General features: G+C 44.4%; 1 protein-coding gene across 13 annotated transcripts in view; it reads left to right on the plus strand.

Annotated features, from left to right (window-relative positions):
* Nucleotides 1-25831, plus strand: part of AAK1 (AP2 associated kinase 1) — a 252751-nt gene that overhangs the window by 192464 nt on the left and 34456 nt on the right. For 8 of the 13 annotated variants that reach the window (XM_070068958.1, XM_017340696.3, XM_070068960.1 and 5 more), the window contains 7 exons: nucleotides 2406-2560; nucleotides 4388-4686; nucleotides 7680-7955; nucleotides 16076-16305; nucleotides 17583-17740; nucleotides 19675-19779; nucleotides 25562-25657. In XM_070068958.1, coding sequence (XP_069925059.1) covers nucleotides 2406-2560; nucleotides 4388-4686; nucleotides 7680-7955; nucleotides 16076-16305; nucleotides 17583-17740; nucleotides 19675-19779; nucleotides 25562-25657 — 1319 coding nt within the window. The remainder of the gene's footprint in view (nucleotides 1-2405; nucleotides 2561-4387; nucleotides 4687-7679; nucleotides 7956-16075; nucleotides 16306-17582; nucleotides 17741-19674; nucleotides 19780-25561; nucleotides 25658-25831) is intronic. The other 5 variants (XM_070068959.1, XM_070068964.1, XM_070068966.1 and 2 more) reach the window with 2 other exon arrangements.

Genomic DNA, 25831 nt, shown 5'->3' on the forward strand with positions numbered 1-25831 from the left:
AAACTGTTTGAGAGGAATATAATGAAATACTGTGATCTACATTTGAAAGAGAACCAAGAACTCCACAGATGTTTCTTGAGCCTGGGAATAGGCACAGGGGTATTGGGAGATGAGGCAGTGGCAGGCTCTAAATGTTGCCGGTACAAGAGTGTACTAACCGTGTGTCCTGGCTTTTGGTTGGCCTCGTTCCCCACCCTGATCCTTAGTCTTTTGGGTTTATAGCCATCTTGTACTAGGCATAGACATAGTCTGTAGAGTCTAACCAAGGACCTCTTTCTACTTTCCCACAAAGCACACACATTGAGGCCCATAGAAACTAAAATTTTGGACAGGCTACAGTTGATGAAGTGGTTTCACAGTCATTAATGCACTTGATGTCCACATCTGCTTTGTGATGCAGGCATACGTGTGTTTCCCCATCTGTGAACGTAGGTCTATGTGTCTTTCCATTTTCCTCATAAGGGACCCAAAGCTGAAGGAGGTTACACAACATACTCCTCACCACATACGTAGCTAGTGAGGAGCTAAAGCTCAAATGCAGTTTAGCTTGACTCTTGTTCCCCTCAGGGGAGGACCAGGGTGGGGGTTCTCATATTTGAATTTCGATGGACATCTGCTCACCTCCCTCACCCCTGGATCTTTCTTTATTACACTTCACTCCCCCAGCATTATCTGCGCCATCTTCCTTCCCTCCTCGGTTCCCCAGGCTGCAGCCTGCCCACATGAGATAGCATTTGTATGACCAGTGCTCCAACCAGCACAAAAGCACCTCCTAACAGGATGCCAGTGAAAAGTTTTTGGGTCCAAGATGGAGACTCCTTGGAATTGTGTCATGGGGAAAGACATGGTGCCACCTGCTTTGCTTTCTGTTTTGCATTTCATGGAGGAAGTGCCAGCGTATTTTGGGAATATTCATGAAATTTGTTTGTTTGGGCCTTTAGCTTCATTTATGCTCCCTAAAGTGCAGTTTCAAAGGACAGCAGGAGCTCTGCCCTGGGTTAGGCAAAAGCAGCCCCCGGATGGCTGTGAATGGGTAGAAATTGGCACATGGGCTGCAGCAGAAGCAAGCAGCCACGCAGCGGTCCTCCCTGTGTGTTAGGTGTGGACTTTGTGAGTTACACACCTTGCAAGAGGGCCACAGTGCAGTGGCTTGTAGGAGATGAACGTTTACTTATTTATTTTTCTCTCTGAAGTAAACAAAGCGTGGCAGTAAGTAGGCCAGGGCTGGTATGGCTGTTTCGTTTCATGAAGCCCTTAGGGGCCCAGGCAGAAGGCTCACCCTGAATTCACAGATGAGCCATGAATTCACAGAGCAGTGAGGCAGTGTCCAGGAGTGGCTAAGGAAGTGAGACAATGGACACGAACTACTTACTTCTTAAACCTTATTTCTTAAGCTTTCTAGGAACTGCCACATAAGAATCTGCTTACATCCTGTGTAAAGCCACAACTTAGATACATGGGCACACACAAAGTCGGGCAATGTGATGCTGAAAAAGTTACTACTGTGGAGAACAGGGAGTCTGTGTGTTGGAGGAAATGGAATTTCTCTTAAACGGCTCAAACTTACTCCTTTCAGTTGCCATGTAGAATTCACTCACTCCCATGGTTTTCATTGTAGAGAGACCATTTTGACAGTTCTTTTTTTTTAAATATTTATGTTTTAAAGATGTATTTATTTATTTGAAAGAGTTCCAAAGAGAGAGAGAAAGGAAGAGTCAGAGAGATCTTCCATCTGCTAATTCACTCTTCAGATGGCAGCAGTGGCCAGGGCTGGCCCAGGCTGAAGCCAGGAGCCAGGAGTTTCATGGGTTGCCAGGGCCCAGTCACTTAGACCATCTTCTGCTGCTTTTCCCAGGCAATTAGCAGGGAACTGGATCATAAGTGGAGCAGCTGAGACTCAAACCAATGTGTATATGGGATGCTGGCATTGCAGGCCACTATGCCACAACACTGACCCGGCCCTGGCTGTTAGTTCTAACCAAGTCTGAATTCCCTCTGCATCAGAAAACCATCCACCTCAAACCCCTCTTTGCATCACCACATGAATCGTACTCTGGGATACCCCATGTGGTTTGGATACAAGTGTCCCAAGATACAGTAAGCTGGAAAGGCTTCTGTATCGTGTTCTCTTTGAGATTCTCCATGTACGTTCACACATGAAGAGTTCTGCTGGAAAGAAATCTGTTCAGCATATCTTGGTCATTGTGTTAAAAACATACTTGTCCACTAAGCCTTTCCAGAACGTTTAGTAGCACACCAGCATCCTGTGGGCTGTCCTTTGGGAAGTGGATTAACTGGCTTAGGAAGATTTGGATGAGTGTCACAGGAAGCATCATGAACTCTTCCTAGCTCTCTCCCTCTTGCCCACACTCTAACGTGAATCTTTTTTTCATTTCCTTTTCTAGACTGACAGATCCCATTCCCACCACAGAGACTTCAATTGCACCCCGCCAGAGGCCTAAAGCTGGGCAGACTCAGCCAAACCCAGGAATCCTTCCCATCCAGCCAGCGTTGACACCTCGCAAGAGGGCCACAGTGCAGCCCCCACCTCAGGCTGCAGGTCAGTAATTGGACTGCTGTGAGGCTGGATATATCTTTGTTTTCCTGGATAACAGGGAAGTCTTTAGGTAGCATGGCTTTGCTTTAGGGATGGAATCCAGAGGACTCATGTAGAATAATGGCTTTCCTTCAAGAAAAGGAAGTGGTGAAATGGTGTGGCAAAAGGAGAGACCCTCACTGAATTCTGAGATGCATTTCCAAGACCACTAAAGCCTGTTTTTCCTAGTCTTGTCCCAGATTTTGTGATAAGTCCATTCCTATCTCTTTTAAAGAAGTGAAACTCACCTTTTTTTTTGATGCTCACAAAGGAATATTGTTGAATGCTTTGTCTGTTATAAAATCTCTTAAAGGGCCTCTCCATGATTTGGTATTCTGTTTCTAATGAGGTGAGAGGTTTGTTTCATAGAGGATTAATTCACAATCTCCATCAGGAAGCTATAAAAATAGGCGAATTTACTCTGGCCTCAGGATCAGCCCTTAAGGCATCCGTATCTGGCTAAAAAGCCCATGAGAGTTTCTCAGGCAGGAAAGCCAAGACACTGTGGCAAAAATTGAACTAAATGAAAGATCTCTGTGAGTGAGATCCCAGTGGAAAGAACGGGCCATCAAAGAAGAAGGTACCTTTCTCTGAAGGGAGGAGAGAACTTCCACTCTGATTATGGCCTCGTCTAAATAAGGACGGAGTTTATGAACTCAAGAGGCTTCCATGGCCTTGGCAGCTCGTGACAAAAGCCTCGGGTGATTACTGACGTCATAAATAAGAGTGTCAGTTGTTAAACCAACAACAGGAGTCACTGTGTGCTTACTCCCCATGTAGCATCTCTGTCCTTAATGTGTTGTACTACGAGAATTAATGGTAAAACTAGTCTTTAAACAGTACTTTATACTTTGTGTTTCTGTGCGGGTACAAACTGTTGAAATCTTTACTTAGTATATACTAAGTTGATCTTCTGTATATAAAGATAATTAAAAATGAATCTTAATGAAGAATAGGATGGGAGAGGGAGTAGGAGATGGGATGGTTTGTGGGTGGGAGGGTGGTTATGGGGGGAAAAGCCACTATAATCCAAAGGTTGTACTTTCAAAATTTATATTTATTAAATAAAAGTTTTCTAAGAAAAAAAAGGTGAATTTGGTGGCCATCTACTTTTATAGTCAGGCATCCAGACTGGGGTTGTGTAAGCAACACTTAAAGCATCCGAGAATCTCATGCCTGTGGGTGCCAAGATTGTGTCTATGTGCAGTAGCATCAGAGGCCAGTAGAAAATGTATCAGAAGAACTAATAAAAAAAAAAAAAAAAAGAAAGAAAGAAAATGTATCAGAGTGGGGAATGTCCAGCACATAGGCCATATAAAGGCCATGAAATCGTGTGGTCTGGCCCTGCCAAGGCCACCACAGGCGAGACTTGAAATTCAATAAATGTATGGCAGACTAATTTTTAAGTTGATAATTTTATATGATCTGCAAATGATGTTATAAATATTCAAATGACCCTTGGCAGGAAAAGGGTTCCCCACCTCTGATGCAGACAGATACTCAGCGTGCTGAGCAATTGACTCAATGGGATGATGGATAACAGAGGACTTACTGATGGAGGTGTACTCATTTTGAGCCTTGTTACTGAACCTTGTTTTGAGGAAAAGAGTTTATCAAGAGGGTGGAAAGACATCCCAGGTGGGACAAAGCACGTGGAAAAGCAGTGAGGAGCTCCCGTGGATTTTGGGATATTTGCCCACTTAACCTCTTCTTTATTGTGTTGGCAAGAGAGAAAGCTGTTTGGATCTGGAAAAGTTTTAAGCCCTTACATGGAGTTTATTCTCTCTGCAGGATCCAGCAATCAGCCTGGCCTTTTGGCCAGTGTTCCCCAACCAAAAGCCCAACCCCAACCTAGCCAGCCTCTGCCACAGCCTCAGCCCAAACAGCCACAGGCTCCGCCTACCCCACAGCAGACGCCTTCCACTCAGGCCCAGGGTCTGCCCACTCAGGCCCAGGCTACTCCTCAGCACCAGCAGCAGCTCTTCCTCAAGCAGCAGCCAGCGCAGCAGCCAGCGCAGCAGCCAGCGCCACAACAGCCAGCGGGCACATTCTACCAGCAGCAGCAACAGCAGCAGGCCCAGACTCAGCAGGTGAGGTGGCCAGCGTGAGCCTTGCTGTGCAGAGCTGAGTCGTGACGGTGAACAGGCCCGCTAGGTACAAGGGTCTCCCTTGGGGAGACAGAGAGCTGTTAACCGTTCTACCATTGTTTCTTCATCACTCATTCCCACCCTTTCACCACCCTTCTCAGGCCATTAGCAATCTATCAGCTGATTGAGGAATCTTGCTGAAGGAGCTATTTTCTAAAGATTCTCTGTTTCCTTGTTTGTTTTTTTCCTAACCTAACTATACCACCATTACTATACTATATTGGGGGAATAAATAATAATAATTTCTTACTGTTGTCAAACATCCAGTGGTGTTTTATTTCTTTTTTTTTTTTTTTAAGATTTATTTATTTTATTTGAAAGGCAGAGTTACAGAGAGAGAGTGAGAGATAGACCTTTCATCTGCTAGTTCACTCCCCAAATGGCCACAATGGCTGGGGCTGGGCCGATCTGGAGCCAGGAGCTTCTTCCGGGTCTCCCATGTGGGTGCTGCTTTCCCATGCACATTAGCAAGGAGCTGGTTCAGAAGTGGAGCAGCTGGGATTCAAACCAGTGCCCATATAGGATGTCATCACTGCAGGCAGAGGCTTTACCTGCTAAGCCACAGTGTTTAACTATTTCTTATGTCTCGTAAATTAAGTTGGTTTGTTTGAATCAGGATCCAAAGTCCAGGTATTAATTTTAGTTGATTTATATTGTTTTGTTTTCCACTATTTTTTCTAGTTTTTCACAGTGGACAAATTCATTGTGTAATGATTGCTGTAGCTTTTTTTTTTTTTTTTTTTTTTTTTTTTTTTTTGGACAGGCAGAGTGGACAGTGAGAGAGAGAGAGAAAGGTCTTCCTTTTGCTGTTGGTTCACCCTCCAGTGGCTGCCGCGGCCGGCGCACCGCACTGATCCCATGGCAGGAGCCAGGTGCTTCTCCTGGTCTCCCATGAGGGTGCAGGGCCCAAGGACTTGGGCCATCCTCCACTGCACTCCCTGGCCACAGCAGAGAGCTGGCCTGGAAGAGGGGCAACTGGGACAGAATCCGGCGCCCCGACCGGGACTAGAATCCAGTGTGCCGGCGCCGCAAGGCAGAGGATTAGCCTGTTGAGCCACGGCGCCGGCAATTGCTGTAGCTTTTAAGTCCTCTTTCATACATAGGATTTCTCTCCCTCTTTTTTTTCTCTTTACAAATTATTTTTTTAGACACTGGATTATTTGTCCTGTAGGATTTTCCACATTCTAGATTTGGCTAATTGTATCTCTGTGGTATCATTTGATCTGTTCCTCCCTTCTCTGTGTAAACTGGTCATTTCTTGAGACTTGCACAATATTTTATTCTGTTTGATATTTCTTTGCTCTTCCTCTTCCTGTGGCATCGTATCAGGAGGACTGTAATATCTGATTGCCTCTCTTAAAAAGATCAATCCATGTGTTTGATCCATTTGTTTAATGTTCCCCATTATCTTAGAAGCCATTGGTGGTCATTTCTTAAGTCTCTTAATTCATTAGGAATGGCAAAATAATATTGCAGGACTTCTTCTTTGTTTAGGGGCTAGGATTTTTCTATGGGGAATTTTCGCATCAACTATTTAGTTACCCTGTGAGGAAGCTGTTTGAACAGAAAAGACAGGAAAAATACTTGAGTGTTTTCCTTTGTTTCCCAGTCTTCAGAATAATTCATTGTTTCCCAGTATTATCCAAAGATGAGCAATAAGCTTTTTGTCTTCTTTTGTTTAGTATATTTATGAATTTATGGATTTTAACATATTTGTTATCTATTAATACATTGAAGTTTTAAAAAACTTACTTGTGTTGGTCAACATTGTTGTCCCAATGTTGACCGGTGGAAGTCTCTTCAGAATGGCTATGGGTCCTTTGGATGTGGCTCCAGTGACCTCTAATGGTGTCCTTGCTACCTAGGATAATAAGCTGTTTCAAGATCACTGCCTTACACCTGGAATCATTCATTTCTCTAGGATGCTCTGTTTCTTTTTAATGGAAATGATATTTAGAAACCATAGTTTTGAGGCTAGAGATCCTCACTTATTAATGAGTTAGTTGTTGTTTCTAGGCCTTTTCAGGACATTTAGAAAATGTTATGTTTTGTTAAAGAATACACAGTATGAGTTCAGATTTGTAACTACAGGATTTTTGTTTAACTTTGTGGATTTTGTTTTATTTTTTCATCTGAAAATCTTAATTCCTAACAACATTAACATTGTTAATTAATTGACTTGTCATTTCAAAATACCTATACCAATATATTACTGAAAACAGTTTAAAATTTTTTGTCCCTTTGACCCTTAGACAGTTTAGTGTATTATTTTCTGGGGAGTTTAGCTACCAATTTGATACACAGGTTTATTGGTTTCATTGTGCTGTTTTTAATTATTGCTTTTAAATTTTCAGCTGTCTTTGTTTTATGAATATGTAAAACACTGGCATTGTTTCAAAGTTAAATCTTTAAAAATCTTTGGCCTCTGGCTCATACGTATGGGTAGCCCTGGTTCCTGTTTTTGGGCTAGAAGTGTTTTATTTAATGTATCCTTGAGGGTGTATCACCATTTGTTCAGTCTCCTGTTGATAGACATTTGAGATTTTTTCCAGCATTTGTTGTTATGGATAGGCAGCTAGTTTTTGATATCTGCTTTTTCGCTTACCCTTTAACTTTGCCCCTGCAGAAAGAAGTAGGGATTGCTCCTGTGACTGGGAAATCATATATTAGCTTCTGTGACACTCCAGATTCTAAAGTCACATGGTATTTAGTCAGCTTTGCTCAGGCTAGGTCTAGAAGCCCTCTTGGAAGACTAGCCTAGTGCAGTGGCAGGGCCTGGCGGTGTAAAGTGCTGCCATATTGCTCGCAGGCCTACCTTTCTTGCCTTTAGCCTCAGCACTGGTCACTGTCACACAGAGGTATTCGTGTTTTGTGAATGTAATTCCAGAATAGCATGTTAGTCACCTCCTCATTTCTTGCCACTTTGTCCTGCTCAGTTTCAGGCAGTACATCCAACAACCCAGCAACCAGCCATTGCTCAGTTCCCGGTGGTATCCCAAGGAGGCTCTCAACAGCAGCTCATACAGAATTTCTACCAGCAGCAGCAACAGCAGCAGCAGCAGCAGCAGCAGCAGCTGGCCACAGCCCTGCATCAACAACAGCTGATGACTCAGCAGGCTGCCTTGCAGCAAAAGGCCGCCGTGGCAGCCATCCAGCAGCCCCAGGCACAGCCGACTGTAGCCACACAGCCATCCCCTGCCCAGGAGCCAGCGGTAAGGCTCAGCCAGGGCACAGAGCACAAAGGCAGAAGAAGAGTATGCAGTGAGGGCTAAGACAGGGGCAGAAAGGAGGTGGCAGCAGCCATGAGGGGGCCTCTGAATTAGGGCTGGGTTGCTTCCCCACTCTAGTGGTTTAAATACTTGAACTTTGCTAGACATATGCAGGAGACAGTGTGAGATATTCTGTAGAAGGTAAAGGCTTTTATAAAAATGATTCTAGGTTACAGATGAGATGGACATCCTAATTTATCAATGTGAAATTAGGCTGGCAGAAAAAGCTGTTCATTGTCAGTGCCACTGCTGAACAGTCAAGGATGTAGATAGGATTCAAGCTAATAATCCCCTTTCCCTCTTCAAGGAACAGTTTGATCTACTGTGCCCTTTCCAGCCTCTAGAAGTTTCAGTGGGCCTCTACCTTTACCCTGCATCCAGTGCTGTGTCTGTTCTTTGTCTTGGCTAGTGTTAGGAACCACACCGTTCAGGTCTACCATTCAACACCCTTCAAGGGCCTGCTTCCTGGAACGATTTATAATGGCCTTATCCCCTTGGGTTCTGGAGCATCTGAGTATCCACTAGTTTGGGCCAGCCTGTCAGTTTAGAAATTGGGCATGTCTGCTTTTCCATATTGACTGAGTATGACATCAGAACCCCTTTCCCGACTGAATTCTGCAGTGTCTGCATACTCAGGCACATCACGCTTTGGCCTTTAGTAAGTGACCTTTATTCTGTACTCACATTTTTATGAGTGATAGTGATGAAGTTTTTTTATAGTCATAGAGGAAGGCATTTCTCATACCCAACCGATAGAGTGTCACAGCTGCTTTCTTATTCCCAGGGAGAGTCCAACTACTAGACGAACGAAGGAAAAGTAAGAAACCACCTTTCTGAGGATTGATTTCTAATAGATTTTTGTCGCCCATCTTAAACCAGAAAACCTGCATCCCTCCGAAAGGAAGCAGTGCCGTAAATAGATTGTCTTCTTTAAGTCTCAGCTAAGTGTGTGTTCAGTGTCTTTACACCTTCATTTCTGCAGCAACTCAGTCTTCCTGCAGGCGTGTGGCAGACAGCTACTCTCTTTATTTTTAACAAGAGATAAAGCTCTTCTTGGTATTGGAAAAAGAACTTTAAAAAAAGATTACGTGATGTAACTGGAAGGGAACTTACAATCCAATTCAGATCCCTCATTTTATGGAATTGGAAGCTGAGGCCCATGCTAGAAAGTGATCATCCGAGACCATGAGGGGGCTTCAAAACGTTCAAGTTCTTTCAATTCCATTTTTCCATGAACTTTTTGAAACCCCTGTCATACAAACTGACAGTAGCGGGGCTGGGATAAGAAGCAATGTTGAAGGATAATAATAATGAATGCATATCTAGGGTGATTGCACAATCAGCTGCTATTCACTATAGTTCTTAGCTGGATGGAGGTATCCATTGTCCTGGGAATTATAAACCTTCTCCGTGTTTCCTGAGTGGAAAAATACTTTGAGTACTTTGCCATGGGGTGGTTGATTTAAGAGACAGTGAAAGAAAGGAACAGATGCTGCTTTGGCCCAGCTTTGAGCATCCATGTCTTGCTTACTCTTGGCAGGGCTTCTTTAGAGCAACAAGTGAGGGAATGTACAGAGGAAGACCCTGCAGGCATTTTAAATAATAATTCACAAGAGAAAAATGGCCTTGCACCTTGATGTCTATTGCAGCCTTATTAATATTAGCCCAAAAGAAGGAAGCAATCTATGTTGTCAGGAACCCAACTGTGAAGTGATTAAAAATCATGGTTATAAAATCTGTGCAATACTATGAAAAAAAAAAGCTCATGAAATATGAATTTTTATGTAGTTATGGAAAAAGCAGGTACTTAAAAGAGACTTAAACTACAAGGCACCACAAAGATAATAATTGTATTAGAGTAGTAGAATGGAATTATTTTTTTATTTTTTAAAGATTTATTTACTTATTAAAAGAGTGGCAGAGAGAGATCTTCCATCTACTATGTTCAATCCCCAAATGGCTGCAACAGCTGGGGCTAGGCCAGACAAAACCAGGAGGTAGGAACTAAATACTTGAACTATCATCCACCGCTTCCCTGGAGCATTAGCAGGGAGCTGGATTGGAAGCAGGGTAGCAGGGAATTGAACCAGCACTCTGATATGAGATGCAGGCATCCCAAGCCATGGCTTAGCCTGCTGTGCCACAATCCCTGCCTCTCTCTTCATCTCTTGATACGATTGTAGTTCTTTTATAATAAAATACTTTGGTTTTATCTTTTAATAATCAGCAAGGTGGACGTCTGAGTCTACCTTTTGTCCTTTTCCTGTGGTGTGCCTTTCCCTCCATCTTTTCCTAGTTCTGTCTTTGGAGGAGGAGGGAGTGTTGTGCAGAAGAGTCCAAAGTGACAGTTAGGAGACATGAATTCTGCTTCCAGTGAAGCACATGGCCTCTCACGAGCACTTAGCCTTGCTGGGGTGTGCTTACATCTTCTTTAAAGTGAGGGAGTTAGAATCTGTGACTCTAAAGGCCCCTTTCAACCCTCACATTTTTTTGATGCTTTAAAAATTATTTATTTTCGTTTTCTTTGAAAGAGAGACAGAGAGGGAAAGCTTTCATCTGCTGGTTCATTCCCCATAATGCTCATAATAGCTGGGGCTGGGCAAGGTAGTAGCCAGCAGCCAGGTACCCAAACCAGATCTCCCACTTGTGGGGAAGGGACCCAGGTTCTTGAATCATCACCTGCTGCTTCCCAGGGTGCTCATTAACAGGAAGCTGGATTCAGAAGCAGAGTTGATACTCCAACCCAGGACCGCTGATACAGGATGTGAGCAACCTACGAGGCATCTTAACCTCTCTGACAAATGCCTGCTCGAACATTTCTTGATTCTAAGTGGAGATAAAATTTTCTGCCTCATGGGGTTGTTGTGAGTAGTAGCTGAATAGATTGGAGCTGCTTTGCATAACAAGGTCAGTATCCCTTATCTGAAATACTTGGGACCAGAAGTGTTCTGGATTTTTTCAATTTTTAAAAATTATTTGTTTATTTATTTATCTGAAAGGAGAGAGAGGGAAAAACAGAAATATTCCATCTCTGGTTCACTCTCCTAATGGCCACACTTCTGGGGCTGGGCCAAGCAGAAGCCAGGAGCCAGGAACTCCATCTGGGTCTCCATTTGTGTGTCAGGAGCATCATCTGCTGCTTCCCGGGCACGTCAGCAGGAAGTGGAGCAGCTAGGATGACAACCAGCGCTCTGACGTGGGATGTGATTGCCCCGAGTGAACCGACTGAGTCACAACACCTGCCCAGATTTTTCAATTTTTGAAATATCTTAAGCATACATAATGAGACATCTTAGGGAGGGGTTCTACATCTAAACAGAACATTCCTTTGTTTCATTTTACACACAGTCTGAAAGTAATTTTATATAGTATTTTTAGTGTGACCATATCTTGACTGTGTCATGTCACATGAGGTCAAGTACAGAATTTTTACTTGTGATCTCTTGTTGGCATTCAAAAAATTTTGGATTTTGAAGGATTTCAGGTTTTCAAATTAGGAGTGCTTAACCTGCAGCACACAGCTTGTATTGTTTATTTTTTGTATTATTATACACACAGCCTGTCAAAAGCCAAGTTCAGAAGCTTTCTATGCAAACCTACTCTTCCCTTTCTTTTTTTTTAAAGATTTATTTTTTTATTTGAAAGGCAGAGTTACAGAGAGGGGGAGGGAGAGACAAAGAGACAGAGAGACAGATCTTCCATCCTCTGGTTCACTCCCTAGATGGCTGCAACAGCCAGGACTGGGCCAGGCTGAAGGCAGGAGCGAGGAGTTTCTTTCAGGTCTCCCACATGGAGGCAGGGGCCCAAGGACTTGGGCCATCTTCTGCTGCTTTCCCAGGCACATTATCAGAGAGCTGGATCAAAAGTGGAGCAGCCAGGACTTGAACTGGCACCTATATGGGATGCTGGCATCACAGGTGGTGGCTTAACCTCCTATGCCACAATGCCGGCACCAGCACACTGCTTTTATAGCATAAGGTTGGAGGCATCTCTACTTCAGTGTGCTGCATAGAATAGGCAGGAGGGAAAATGTGCTCCAGATAGTGTGGACTCTTCAAAAGCTAAGGGGATCAATGCTTAAGTACCATTTTCAGAGTAATGAAATATGAAATAGGCCGGCGCCGCGGCTCACTAGGCTAATCCTCTGCCTTGCGGCGCCGGCACACCGGGTTCTAGTCCCGGTCGGGGCGCCGGATTCTGTCCCGGTTGCCCCTCTTCCAGGCCAGCTCTCTGCTGTGGCCCGGGAAGGCAGTGGAGGATGGCCCAAGTCCTTGGGTCCTGCACCCCATGGGAGACCAGGAGAAGCACCTGGCTCCTGCCTTCGGATCAAGTGTGGCACGCCGGCTCTGGCGGCCATTGGAGGGTGAACCAACGGCAAAGGAAGACCTTTCTCTCTGTCTCTCTCTCTCACTGTCCACTCTGCCTGTCAAAAAAAAAAAAAAAAGAAAAAAAAAGAAATATGAAATAAGCCAGCCCATTTCTGTGCTCACAGCCCTCTGGCCTGTGTGAGCTGCTGCTCAGCGGGCAGTGGCAGGGCAGCTCTGGACCCTTGTGGGAACTTAGGGAGCTGGAGCACTGGTTTTCTTCAGAGTGCTCTGCTTCTCCTTTAGCAAGCCAATGCATTACAATGCATGACTGATTCTCGTGCCTTATAATGTATCATCCAGCCTGTTGGTGAAGTGGTTAGTATACTGATACATGTACATAGTCTGCCTCAGTAAATGTTGCAAGTCTCCAGAACAATATAGGAACAGTCAATATCCCAAGTTACAAGCTTCTAGCCCCCAGTAGCTGGATATTCTGGTTTCCCTAAATTCTCTCAGGCCCGGATTGGCAGACTGTGGGAGCTGAGCTGCAGTGCGTGGAGGGGGAACTCTCATCTGACTGCAGGGAGGGATAGTTGAATCCCTGGTGTATTTCATATCCTAAATAATTTTATCTCTAGACTGTTAGAAATAAGAAATGGAGTTAGGTGGCTTTCTTAACTTTTTTTTTCTTTTTTTTTTTTTAAGGATGAGACTGGAGACTTTTTTTGAGAGGTAGAGAAAGAGAGTCCCATTCATTGGTTCACTACCCAAATGTCTGCAGTTGCTAAGAGTCAGGAACTCAATCCAGGCCTCCCATATGGGTGGTGGGAACTCAGTTATTGAGCCATCACCACTGCCTCCCGAGGTCTACATTAACAGGAAGCTGGACTCAAGATCCAGAGCTAGGAGGTCTTTTTGTTTTGTTTAAAGATGTATTTATTTGAAAGGCAGATTACAGAGAGAAAGAGAGAGAGAAAAGATGGAGAGATCGTCCATCCACTGGTTCACTCTCCAAATAGCCCCAATGGCTGGAGCTGGGCTGAACTGAAGCCAGGAGCCAGGAGCTTCTTCTGGGTCTCCCATGTATGTGCAGGGTCCAAGCACTTGGTCCATCTTCCACTGCTTTCCCAGGCCATAGCAGGGAGCTGGATTTGGAAGTGGAGCAGCCAGAATACAAACCAGCATATGGGATGCCAGCACTGCAGGCAGAGGCTTAACATACTGTACCATAGTGTGGGCCCCTAGAGCTGGGAGTTGAACCCAGGTTTTCTGATGTGACATGCAGGTGTCTTAACCACCAGGCTAAACACCCACCCCCTCTTTTAACATTTTATGCATTTTTCTTTTTTAAAAAAATATTTATTAATTAATTTGAAAGTCAGAGTTATACAGAGGGAAGGAGAGGCAGAGAGAGAGAAAAGTCTTCCATCCGCTGGTTCACTTCCCAGTTGGCCTCAATGGCTGGAGCTGCGCCAATCCAAAGCCAGGAGCCAGGAGCTTCTTCTGGGTCTCCTAAGCAGGTGCAGGGGCCCAAGGACTTGGGCCATCTTCTACAACTGATTTCCTAGGCCATTGCAGAGAGCTGGATCAGAAGAGGGGCAGCCAGGACTCAAACTGGCATCCATAGGGGATGCAGGCACTACAGGCGGCGACTTTACCCAATATGCCACATTGCCAGTCCCTTCATTTTTCCTGATACAGGTGATAGCATGTAAGGACCACTCATGTGGTCATGAGGATGTCCCCACCTGTTCAATGTTCTGTGATGGCAGTTTGCTGTGTTCTGACAGTGGTCCACATCTCAAGTCCTTGTGCTACCAGCTCAATCATCATCATAATCATTATTTTCCCCTTAAAACACAAAAGTACTTCAAAAACTGTGGAAAGTAGAATTAAAATTTCATACTGGTGCAAAAAATTTTTGAAATCCATTATGTATTTTTATGAACTTTTTGGTGACCCTTCATATACGTGAATTTCAAAAGCATTTTTTAAGATTTTTTAAAAATTTATTTGAAAGAATAACAGAGAGGGAGAGACAGAGAAAGAGATCTTCCATCTACTGGTTCATTCCCCAAATGCTGCAATAGCTAGGGCTGGGACAGGCTGAAGCCAGGAGTCTGAAACTCCATCCAAGTCTCCCATGTAAGTGGCAGGCACCCAAGTACCTAAGGTATCTTCCACTGCTTTCCCAGTGTCATTATTTGGGAGCTAGACAGGTAGCAGAGTGGCTGAGACTGGAACTGGTGCTCTGATATGGGATGCCAGCATCACAGGTGTTGGCTTACATGTTGCACCACGACACCGGCACAAAACTAGTATCAGGAGTGGTGCCAGAACTTGAACCCAGGTACTCTGATATGGTCTGATATGGGATGTAGGCATCTTAACGACTATGCCATATACCTGCCCCTAAATGTATCTTCTAATTTCATTTTCCACAAACCTTTTTGAAGTCCCCTGGAATTCTCTGTCTATTCTCCAAAGCCATTTCCAAAGTGAAGGCTGGAATAACTTAATCCCTCCATCCCAATGCCTTACATTTCTCAGGGCTTGTCAAGGAAATGATCTTGTGGATCCATCCCAAAAATGAAGTAAAGTGCCTTACCAAAACCAAAAACAGTATTACCATTTATTAATCATAGTATAATTTTGATTCCTGACGAGCCTCAGCTATTAGAGGTAGGGCTCTCTTAGTGGAAACCTTCAGGTTTTTTTTTTTTTTTTTTTTTTTTTTTTTTTTTAAGATTTAATTGTTTGAAAGGCACAGTGACAGAGAGAGAGAGAGAGAGAGCGAGTGAGCTTCCATTTACTTGTTCACTCTCCAAATGGCAGGAGCAGCCAAGACTGGGCCAGGCCAGGCTGAACTTCATTCAAGTCTCCCATGTGGGTGGCAGGAGTCCAATACTGCTGCTTTCCCAGGTTTATTAGAAGGGAGCTGAATCGGAAGTGAAGTAGTTGGTATGTAAGTCAGTACTCATATAGGATTCTGGCTTAATAAGCTGTGCCACAATTCTCACCCAAACCATTCAACTTTAATGCATGTAAGCTGCAGGTGTTCATCAGCTTCTAACTGCAGTATTAGAATCTACTGCTGCCCACTCTTTGGAATTCTGAACAAGTTTCTAAGTGACCCCCTGAAGAAGAAAGTGGTTACAGAGAGAGATCTTCCATCCACTGATTCACTTTGCAGATGGCCACAATGGCCAGCGCTGGGCCAGGTGGAAGCCAAGATCCAGGAACTTCTTCCAGGTCTGCCACATGGGTGCAGAAGCCCAAGCACAAGGGCCATCTTCCTCTGCTCTCTGAGGCAATTAGCAGGGAGCTGGATTGAAAGTGGAGCAGCTGGGACATAAACCGGCGACCTCTATGGGTTACCAGTGTTGCAGGTGGCAGCTTTACCTGCTACACTACAATGCCAGCACCAGAAAGTGGTCATATAAGATGCATCCTAGGTCTTCAGAAGTAGGAGTAGCTTAAGCTCTGTGCTGAATTGCATATGGATGCTCTGTATATAATTGCTAATGAGGATTGAAATTTATGTGTAAATACCAGGCAGATGCTGTGTTACAATCAGCTCACAGTTGCAGCTCAGACTGTCAAAGCATAGTTTATTCTTCCTGGGTGTTATTGATGAGCTGAGTCATTTGAGTCCCACGTCAGCTCTCATGTGGCATTTTTTAGTTATTCTTATCTATTTGTTTTCCCGTTTCCTACCCCCTCCCATGAAACACTTTCTATCTCTCTTCTTTGCAGATTCAAGCCCCAGTAAGACAACAACCAAAAGTTCAGACAACCCCACCTCCTGCTATCCAGGGGCAGAAACTTGGATCTCTCACTCCTCCATCATCCCCCAAAACCCAGCGTGCTGGGCACAGGCGGATTCTCAGTGATGTAACCCACAGTGCGGTCTTTGGGGTCCCTGCCAGCAAATCAACCCAGCTGCTCCAAGCAGCTGCAGCGGAGGCCAGTCTCAATAAGTCCAAGTATGTGGTGCTTCCTCTTTGTTCTTGCTTTTGTGGGCAAGGCCTGCCCTTGGCTGTTACTGTGTGATTCTTTGCATTAGTATGTAGATTGTGTAGATGTTTATATCGTATGGCCATGTTTAATAAGAAAACTTGAATTTGCCTGTAGAACATGTACTGTGCTGGTCTTTAGAAATAATTTCCTCTTCAGCCCACTGTTTCCATTTTGTCTTTCATTCCAAGTTCTAGAGAACATTTCCCCTCCCTCCCTCCCTCCCTCCCTCCCTCCCTCCTTTCCTCTCTCCCTCCCTTCCTTTTTTCTTCCTTTCTTCCTTCCTTCCTTTCTTCCTTCCTTCCTTTCTTCTTCTCTTCCCTTCCCTCCCTTCCCTTCTCCTCCCTCCCCTCCCCCCTCCCCTCTGTCTTTCATTCCATGTTCTAGAGAGCATTTTCCTTCCCTCCCTCCCTCCCTCCCTTCCTTCCTCTTTCTTTCTTCCTGCCTTCCTCACTTCCCATCCCTTCCCTTCCCTCTCCTTCCCTTGCCTCTCCTCCCCTCCCCTCCCCTCCTTTCCCCCTTCTTTCCCTTCCCCTCCCCTCCCTTCCAGAAGCACAAAATAGCAGTGACTTTATCTATTTCTATTTGATTGTGTTGATGGTTCTAATTCTGTGCATGTTAGATCCTGAAAGGTAGAAGACAGCTCCACCGAGGGTCAGTGGTTGTATATATTATGGTGGTCACCACAGGGAGCTCAAGCCCAAGGGCAGGCTGCTTTGTGATCCTGAACTGAAAGGACTTCCAGATAAGACTGAAAACTGGCCAGTGCCGCTGCTCACTAGGCTAATCCTCTGCCTGCGGCGCCGGCACCCCAGGTTCTAGTCCTGGTTGGGGCGCCGGATTCTGTCCTGGTTGCTCCTCTTCCAGTCCAGCTCTCTGCTGTGGCCCGGGAAGGCAGTGGAGGATGGCCCAAGTCCTTGGGCCCTGCACCTGCATGGGAGACCAGGAGGAAGCACCTGGCTCCTGGCTTCGGATCGGTGCAGTGCGCTGGCCGTAGCGGCCATTTAGGGGGTGAACCAACTAAGCAAGAGATTAAAGAAGTTGTAGGAGGTAGTTAGTTATGAAGGAAAGGAGGGTTTGGTTCACAAAGTGAGTGTGTCTATGGAAAGTTCTCCATTGCTGCAGAAAGGCCTTTTAGGAAAACACTGTAGAAAAGGATGGTGTGACTCAGAAAAGAATTTGACCCTTAAAGTTTTGTTAAACTTTTATTTGTCTGTCTATTTCATGGGGGTGGGAACCTGTGTAGGTCTGCAACCACCACTCCATCAGGCTCTCCTCGGACCTCCCAACAAAACGTTTATAATCCCGCAGAAGGTTCTACGTGGAATCCCTTTGATGATGACAATTTCTCCAAACTTACAGCTGAAGAACTGCTAAACAAGGACTTTGCCAAGCTGGGGGAAGGTGAGTGAGTAATGCCCTTTTTGTGATCCTTGGTTATGACATCTCTGTGCTGAGACATCACGAGGAGCCAGAGTGAATTTTAACCCTAAAGGAGTGTGTATGTGAACACGAAAGCTTGGGCCATGTCCTCAAAGGCTCAGTTTCAAAGCATGCCTGCAAATCCATCTTTATTTTTACTACAACATGGAGGCCTTCCATGTGCAAGAAATCCTGACCTATATGGGTCTTAGCAAGGAGAATGGGAACATTAGGGGAAAAAGTTCTAGAAAACATTCAGTGGTATAGATCAAGTTGATCATTTGGAGCAGGGTCACTTCTTGGAGGAGGAGAGTGGCTCCCTCCGTATAGGTGGGCTTGTTCTAGGACGTGGTAACTGCTTGAACATGTGAGTGGGTCATCACTTGAATGCAGAATCTCTCACTGTGATCTGAGTTCCAAATGGCGGTTGACTCACTTTATAAGAGATTGCGTAAAAAAAAAGACACAATTCTACCCAGAAAACTCACAGTCTAGGAAAGGACGACACTGTCACACACGCATATGCATGCCCATACACAGACATGCATACATGCATATACACACAGACACACACGCACACACACACACTCTTTAGAAAACTGGTATGCTCTGGGAAAATTCTTTAAAATGCAGTTCACAAAGAATACCACAGTGTGGATAAGAGTGCAGGGTGAAAGAATGATCAGAACCAAGTGAATAATATCAATTGTTGACCAAACATTTCGGCTTCAGTTGGCATTTTATGGAAATGTTTTAAGAATCAATATTACTTTCCTGCCTTTTTAAACAGAAGAAGGGCATGGGATTTAACTTTCTTTGACAACTCTGTGTGCCCATTATGTTCTGTATATAAACAGAAATATTGTCATGGACTGTTAAGCTATAGTGATTTTGCATCTGATTAATCGGTCTCCCAAGTTCTGTTTTCCCCTGTTTATTTTTACTAATTTCCTGTCTCCCTTGTTTCTGTTCTGCTGTCAGCTTACACATAAAGTGACTTCATTGTGCCTGTCCTTTGTAGCCTCTTACTCTGCCATCCTCCACAAGTCCCTCTTCTCATTTGCTACCCATACTGCTTCCCACAGGGAAACCAGGCCATGAACCTCATTAGAATGACATAAAAACAAGTAGATTCCAAGTGAGGGCAGGAGGCATTGTGCCCTGAGTAATGTGCTTGAGCTGTAGGGCTTTAGTTCTGTGCGTTCTCTTTTCAGTTATTTTTATTTATTTATTAAACATTTTTAAACTTTAATAAAAAGACCATAAAATTTACCATCTTACTCATTTTTAAGTGCACAGTTCAGTAGGTTAAGTGTTTTCACACTGTTGTGTAGCCAATCTCCAGAACTCTTTTCATTTTGGAGAACTGATGTGCTGTCTCTTGATTATTAGTAATCTCTTCCCTTTTCTCAGCTGTTCTCTCAGTTACTGCTGTGACTGAACAAGGACCTTTGAATAGCAGAGGTGTTGCCATAATGCAGTAAAAAGAGTCAAGTCTAGAAGTTCGTCTAGAGGGTACCCTTCCCCTCCATCCTGTTACTATTTAATATTGCACAAGGGCCATATTTATATATATATATATATACACACACATATATATATATATTTGATTAAGATATAATATACATATTTGTGGGGTATAATGTGACATTTCAAGTATATACTGATGAAATCCCAGTAGTTAGCATTTTTGTCTCTATTTCTTTGTTAGGAGCTTTCAAGCACTTCTAGTTCTTCATAAAATACAAAACAGGTTATTGTTAGCTGCAGTGGCTCAGTGCTGTGGAGGACGGGACATTTTCCCTCTACCCAACTGTTTTGGCGCCCATTACCCAGCCTCTCCCCGCCCCGGCCCTTCCAGCTGCAGTCTCCCAGGGTTCTGCAGGAATGAGTTGAGCAATGTTCTGTCTTTGCAGGCAAACATCCTGAGAAGCTCGGAGGCTCAGCCGAGAGTTTGCTCCCAGGTTTTCAGTCAGCTCAAGGCGATGCTTTTGCCACTCCACCATTTTCTGCAGGAACCGGTTAGTATGGCAAACACTTAAAACTAAGACTCACTGTTGCTGCCATCACACTGCTTTCCCTCCACAGATAGCTCTAGGTACGGGTAACACACCCCAGATCCTGGCAGTAACTCACGTGTTCCTTTATTCAACCGTTCTTCAATCAGAAAGGCATTGTGGAAGATCTGGAATCACCTGGAGTTGAAGTGACAGCATGGCAGCCCCATGAGGACACACTTGTTCTCTCCTGACTGCAGACGTGTCTTAAGCAAATACTTCAAGTTTGAGGAGCAGCACTTTGTTCATCTCTTGTAGTTGCTTAGATTCTTTGGGATGATTTGATGAGTTCTAAGAATTAGATGTTCTGTCCTGTATCTGATACTCTGCCAAGCAGTGTTTGTGTGTGTGTGTAGTGCATGCATGCAATTTTGGGGAGAGGCAATGTATAAAAGTTAGTAGTATAGAGAAAAGAATGTTCAGACTTCTCATGTCTCACTAAGACGTACCACACAGATACCATCCTGATGTCTCCTAATGACATTTAACCTTTTGAGGGTCACAGATATTTTTGGGAATCTGAAGAAAGTTATAATCTCCTTACCAAAATACAGGGGACCACAATTTTATACAATTTTAAGTCTCAGCTTCAGACTCTGATGTACATCTTTATAGTCTTTTTTTGTAAATTTTTTTAAAGATTTATTTGAAAGGAAGAGTTAACAGAGAAGAAGGGAAGAGGGAGAGGGAGGGAGAGGGAGGGAGAGGAGGAGAGAGAGGTATCTTCCATGTGCTGGGTCACCCCCCACATGGCAGCAGTGCCCAGAGCTGGGCCATGCCAAAGCCATGAGCTTTATCCAGGTCTCCAACATGAGTGGTAGGGGCCCAAAGACTTGGACCGTCTTCTGCTGCTTTCCCAGTCATTGGCAGGGAGCTGAATCTGAGGTAGAGCAGCCAGCACTTTTGTGTATTTCCCAGTAAGAAACAAATGAGATTTTATGGAGCTTTAACTTTATCCCATATGTGTTTGTGTGATGTTCTCTTTGTTTTTATTTTGAAATTATTTACTATTAAGTAGTTAAAATGTTTTTGTGCGTTATTTTTCTTTCAGCTTTGTTGTCTGGTCCATGTAAATTTTACTTTTTTTATATTTTGATCAGGGGTTTACAAATATTCCAAGATGAGTTCATGGTGCTTGAAATTTGATATGCCACACGGTTGACCAAATGTATAAACCGTGGACCATTGTCCTTGACGTAGAATATCACAAGATGACCAGCCATGGTCCTGGGTGGGATCTGGTTTCTGGAGAGAAGGTCTTAGAATGAGTTCTGGGAAAGTCACCTTTGCTGCTGCATCCCAGCATGTAGCACAATGTTTGGTCCAACACAGGTTAGTTGAATGATGAGAAGGGTTGCTTTTGGCCAGAGGATAGGAATTTGGATTTACTACATTAACCACAGAGGACTGCGATCACTTTCCATCCACCACTGCCCTGCCACCAGGTTTTAACACCCAGTTCTCATTTGTCACACATAATTATGTTTATGTTTAACTGTTTGTCTATGTGAGCTCTTTTTTTTTTTTTTTAAAGTAATTTGTTTTGTTGTTTTTGCCTTTTCCTCCCCTTTACTTTGAAGGCCACAAATGGCAGTATATATTTTTAAGGATCTTAAAGGTATAACCACAAATATATAAAGAGCCACAAATACATACCTGTAACAGCAAACAGGTATCAAACACATGGTATGTGCTAAGCCCAGTGAGTAAGTGATTTTTTTGTGCACTGTCCCCAGTGTTCCCCATAAGAGCCACCTGCTCAAGGTCACGGCTGGGGAATGACGGGATGAAGATTTGTACATAGGCAGTCCAGCTCAGGGCTGTAACTGCACCCATGCCTAAGGAGTGTTGTAAATCAGTGATGTCAAACACAGCAGTACAAATGTTACACAGTGTCTTGTTGTCTTCCTCATTTTATCCAGCATTTTTATAAGAACAGTGGTATTTCCCCTTCTTTCTTCTTTGTGGTATGAACAGTTCTTTACTGTGACACCTTCATTCTTTATAAATGGAAGAAAATTATACCTAGATCTTAGAAACTCCTTTGCCCTCCTTTTGTAAAGTATGGGATAATGAAGGGAGTCTATACGTTGGAGGAGGAAAAGACAAATGCCTAAAACTTAACACTGTGCCTCCCTTTTTATGGTATTGTCTCACTGATAACTTATGTGAGCACATGTTAGTTTGTGAAAATGTGGGAAAATGATTAAAAGCCCAAAGCAGCAAGAAAAACAAATTCATCACTCCATTCTGAAAGAAAATCATTTGCTGACATTTTATTTTTTTAAAAGATTTATTTATTTGGGGCCGGCGCTGTGGCGCAGTAGGTTAACACCCTGGCCTGAGGTGCTGGCATCCCATATGGGTGCTGGTTGTAGTCCCGGCTGCTCCTCTTCTGATCCAGCTCTCTTCTGTGGCCTGGGAAGGCAGTGGAAGATGGCCCAAGTCCTTGGGCCCCTGCACCCACGTGGGAGACCCAAAGGAAGCTCTGGCTCCTGGCTTCGGATCGGCACAGCTCTGGCCATTGCGGCCAATTGGGGAGTGAACCAGCAGATGGAAGACCTCTCTCTCTCTCTATGCCTCTCCTCTCTCTGTAACTCTTTCAAATAAATAAATAAATCTTTTAAGAAAAAAAGATTTATTTATTTGAAAGACAGAGTTACAAAGAGATAGAGATCTTCCATCTGCTGGTTCCCTCCCTAATCAGTCACAAGAGCCTGGGTTGGGCCAGGCCGAAGCCAGGAGCTTCATCTGGGTCTCCAATGTGGGTGGAGGGGCCCAAGGACTTGGGCCATCTTATGCTGCTTTCTCAGGCCATTAGCAGGGAGCTGGATCAGAAATGGAACATATAGGATGTCCATACAAGATGCTGATGTTGCAGGTGCCGGCCCTTATACCTAGAGTTTTATTACACGAAACACTCAAGTGTACTTTTTTCAAATGTGATGTGTATATGCAATTGTGTAATTTGCTTTTTTTTTTCAAATGTTTCATTGTATCTCCATTTAAGATCAGAGACCTAGGAACAGTGGTTTCATGCTTTTCTTTATCTTTAAAGAAATCTCATTAAAAGCCCACTCTTAGAATTATAGCTTGAGAGTACCTTAGTGGTTTTGCAGGATAGGCGTAAGGGTGGGTGGGACTGTGAAGGGGTGGGGTGAGGTAATTCTTTCCCTTGATGGAGCAGTGCTATGTGAGACTGTGGTGCTGTACCAATCTATTCATAGAACAAATGGCTAAGAATCCTATCTCCAGGTTGGCAGAAGGGAAGTAAATGCTCTAATAGGAATTAAGGATCCTAAGAGGGCATAGTTTAGAAATGGGGAAAAGGGCTTCTAGGGGAACTTAATGGCTTCAGTGAGGAGTGTTGGGGGTGCAAGAGGGAGGTTGAGAGTCTGAGGGGCAGTTGGGCATTAGAGAATAGGAAGTCAGGATCCTTAGAGATGTGGGGAGTCCAAGGGAGGGAAATGGAGTGGTAGTAGTAGGATATTGGGGTGAGCTTCTCCCTCCTTGCTTCATGGGTAGGCCTGGGAGGGGTAGGCACCCACAGTCCATGAGTCCAGTGTCCCCATCACCAAATGGAATCTGATAGCAACTGTTGGAATACTGGGACTAACTGGCCATTGGGTAGAGCATGGCTGTGGAAGTCAAGGAAGGCTATCTGCTATCTTTAAATAGCCTTGCAGCACCTCTTGAGCCCTTGCACTCTTCCCTGTGCTGGGTTGTCCAAGTGAGACCAGTAGACTGCCTGCCATTGGGACACCACTGCACCTCCCTCTTGCCTTCCACCACATCTAGACTTCAACACCCTGGTCTGTCCCTGCTACCTGCTGCTTACTGTACATCTGGTTGAGCTAGAGTGAGGGGATCCTGTATGCCTGAGGAAGGCTAGGTACCATATGTGCCATTCCTATTCTGTGTTTGGGTGTGCAGTGCTGGGTTCCTGTATTTCAGGGGCCTCTCGGGTGGAGAAGGACACTGAGTGTCTATGAAGCCTGGGTGCAAGGAAGGCAGCCTGGTTCTGGGGAGTGGGAGTCAGTCTGCCTTTACCTTTCACATTGTCCTGCCTCTCAAACTGCATCTTACTGGCCCCGAGCAGATGGCACTCAGGACAGCAGCAGTGGCTGTCCAAGGAATGCGTGATACTCGGGGATGAGCATGCAGGGGAACTGGGGTACCCAGTAGGAGTAAGCTGGGGAGAAAGGGCTCAAGTCAGTCTGCTAGCCAGGAGAGACATGAAGTTGGGGAGAATAGGGTGGGGTGAGAAATTTGCCATCTCTTCCAAGCTGCCTCACAGACCCAAGAAGACCCTCCTTATTCCAGAAGCAAAGCTGAAGACAGAGCAAGAGACAGGGAGGAAAGAGATATGAGCCAAGTGCCCATAGAGATGCTACCAGTAATACCCATATGTGCCCAGCACTTTCATTCCTTTGTAAGCCCATTTCTGCCGAGGCTTAGAGAGGTGAAGAGAAATGTCCCACATCTGATGATCTAGGCCAAGAGGGTTAGTAGAGGGGTACTGGGCCTCTGGACTTCCAAACTCAGCCCTGTACCAGAGTTTGAGGAAGAGGCATTGAGAAAGTTAGAGATGTCCAGAGCCATGTGAGAGATATGGAAGGAGACAAAGGGGTGAGTGGGGTTCTTCTACCTGCATGGCTGTCTGGCAGTGATGATGGAGTCAGGGTGGGTGACACAGGCACTAAGTGGGGCAAAAATTATACAAACCCCCACACAAATGAGTACATGTCAGAACTGGTGAAAGTGGAATAGCTGAGGTAAGGCTGTCCCACCAGTGTCTGATGGCACACTAGAGCTGGGGAGGCTGAATTGAAGGGTTTATAGGGCTCTGTACAGCAGTTTCTTGTGAGATTCTAGGATTGTTTGAAGTTAGGCACTTCATAGCAGGAAAAATGAGATTTTTGAACAAGCTGTGTACTCGCATGCAGGGTAAAGAATGATTCAAGTAGAAACCAAGAGACCTGGCTCTTATTCCAGCTCTGCCGATGGGTCTCTGGCTGCTCTCTTAATGGTTTAACTCATTCTCTTAAATTTTGGCTAACCTCATATTCTTTTCTGGAAATAAAAAAAATTATGCTAGAAAATTCTAAGATCTCTTCAAGCTCTGATGTTCTAAAAGGCAGATAGACTGCTGTAAATCTATAATTTGCCAAATATAGAATGAATGCCCTAGTATGTTAGATGTAGCCCAGAGGTTAGTGCTTGTCTGACCTTGCACTAGGCAAGTAGTCTATTTCTGCTTCTCCCTGTGTGTCTGTCTAGTGCTATGTCAGACATTATGATGATGCAACAGCACATAGCCCCTGGAGGACATCAAGAGGGCAGTGGGTGCTTATACTTTCCACATGTGCTATATGACCTACTAGACACTGTTGATGTGCCAGAGTGTGTGATGTGGACAGCAATTCCTGTGGGAATTCTGGAACAGATCCCTGTATACTACAGTATCCTAGGAAGAAATGGAATTTCAGACGTATGAATATCCTGATTTTATCATTAGTAGCATTTCGTGGTATGTTACAAGGACTGGATTGCTGTCTTATGGTAGATATTTTCTGTTTTGCTAGATTATATCCACTCATCCCCCTTTATTCTGCCCTTAGCTTTAGGTTTCCTCTGTAATTTGAGCTGTTGGGTTAATAGACAGTTAGTTCATCTAGATTTACTTGATGTTTTCTGCTTTTCTCTTTTCTCTGTTGATCCCATTTTTCCCCTCCACCACCTCCAGCTGAGAAAAGGAAGGGTGGGCAGACTGTGGATTCTGGCCTCCCACTTCTAAGCGTCTCTGATCCTTTCATTCCTCTTCAAGTACCTGATGCTCCAGGTAGGTAAATAGAACTGATGGGAGATGACACAGCTGGATTCTTATGTCCCAGGGCCTCTGTTTAAATACTCCATGAAAATGGTCTGAGTTCCAAGCCCCAGTAATAATAGGGTGCTCTTGTATCTTTTTACTGTGTTTCAGTAAGAGGGGAAGACTTGTCTCAGTACCAGCCCT

The sequence above is a fragment of the Oryctolagus cuniculus genome, chromosome 2 (assembly GCF_964237555.1).
Source record: "Oryctolagus cuniculus chromosome 2, mOryCun1.1, whole genome shotgun sequence".
NCBI lineage: Eukaryota > Metazoa > Chordata > Mammalia > Lagomorpha > Leporidae > Oryctolagus > Oryctolagus cuniculus.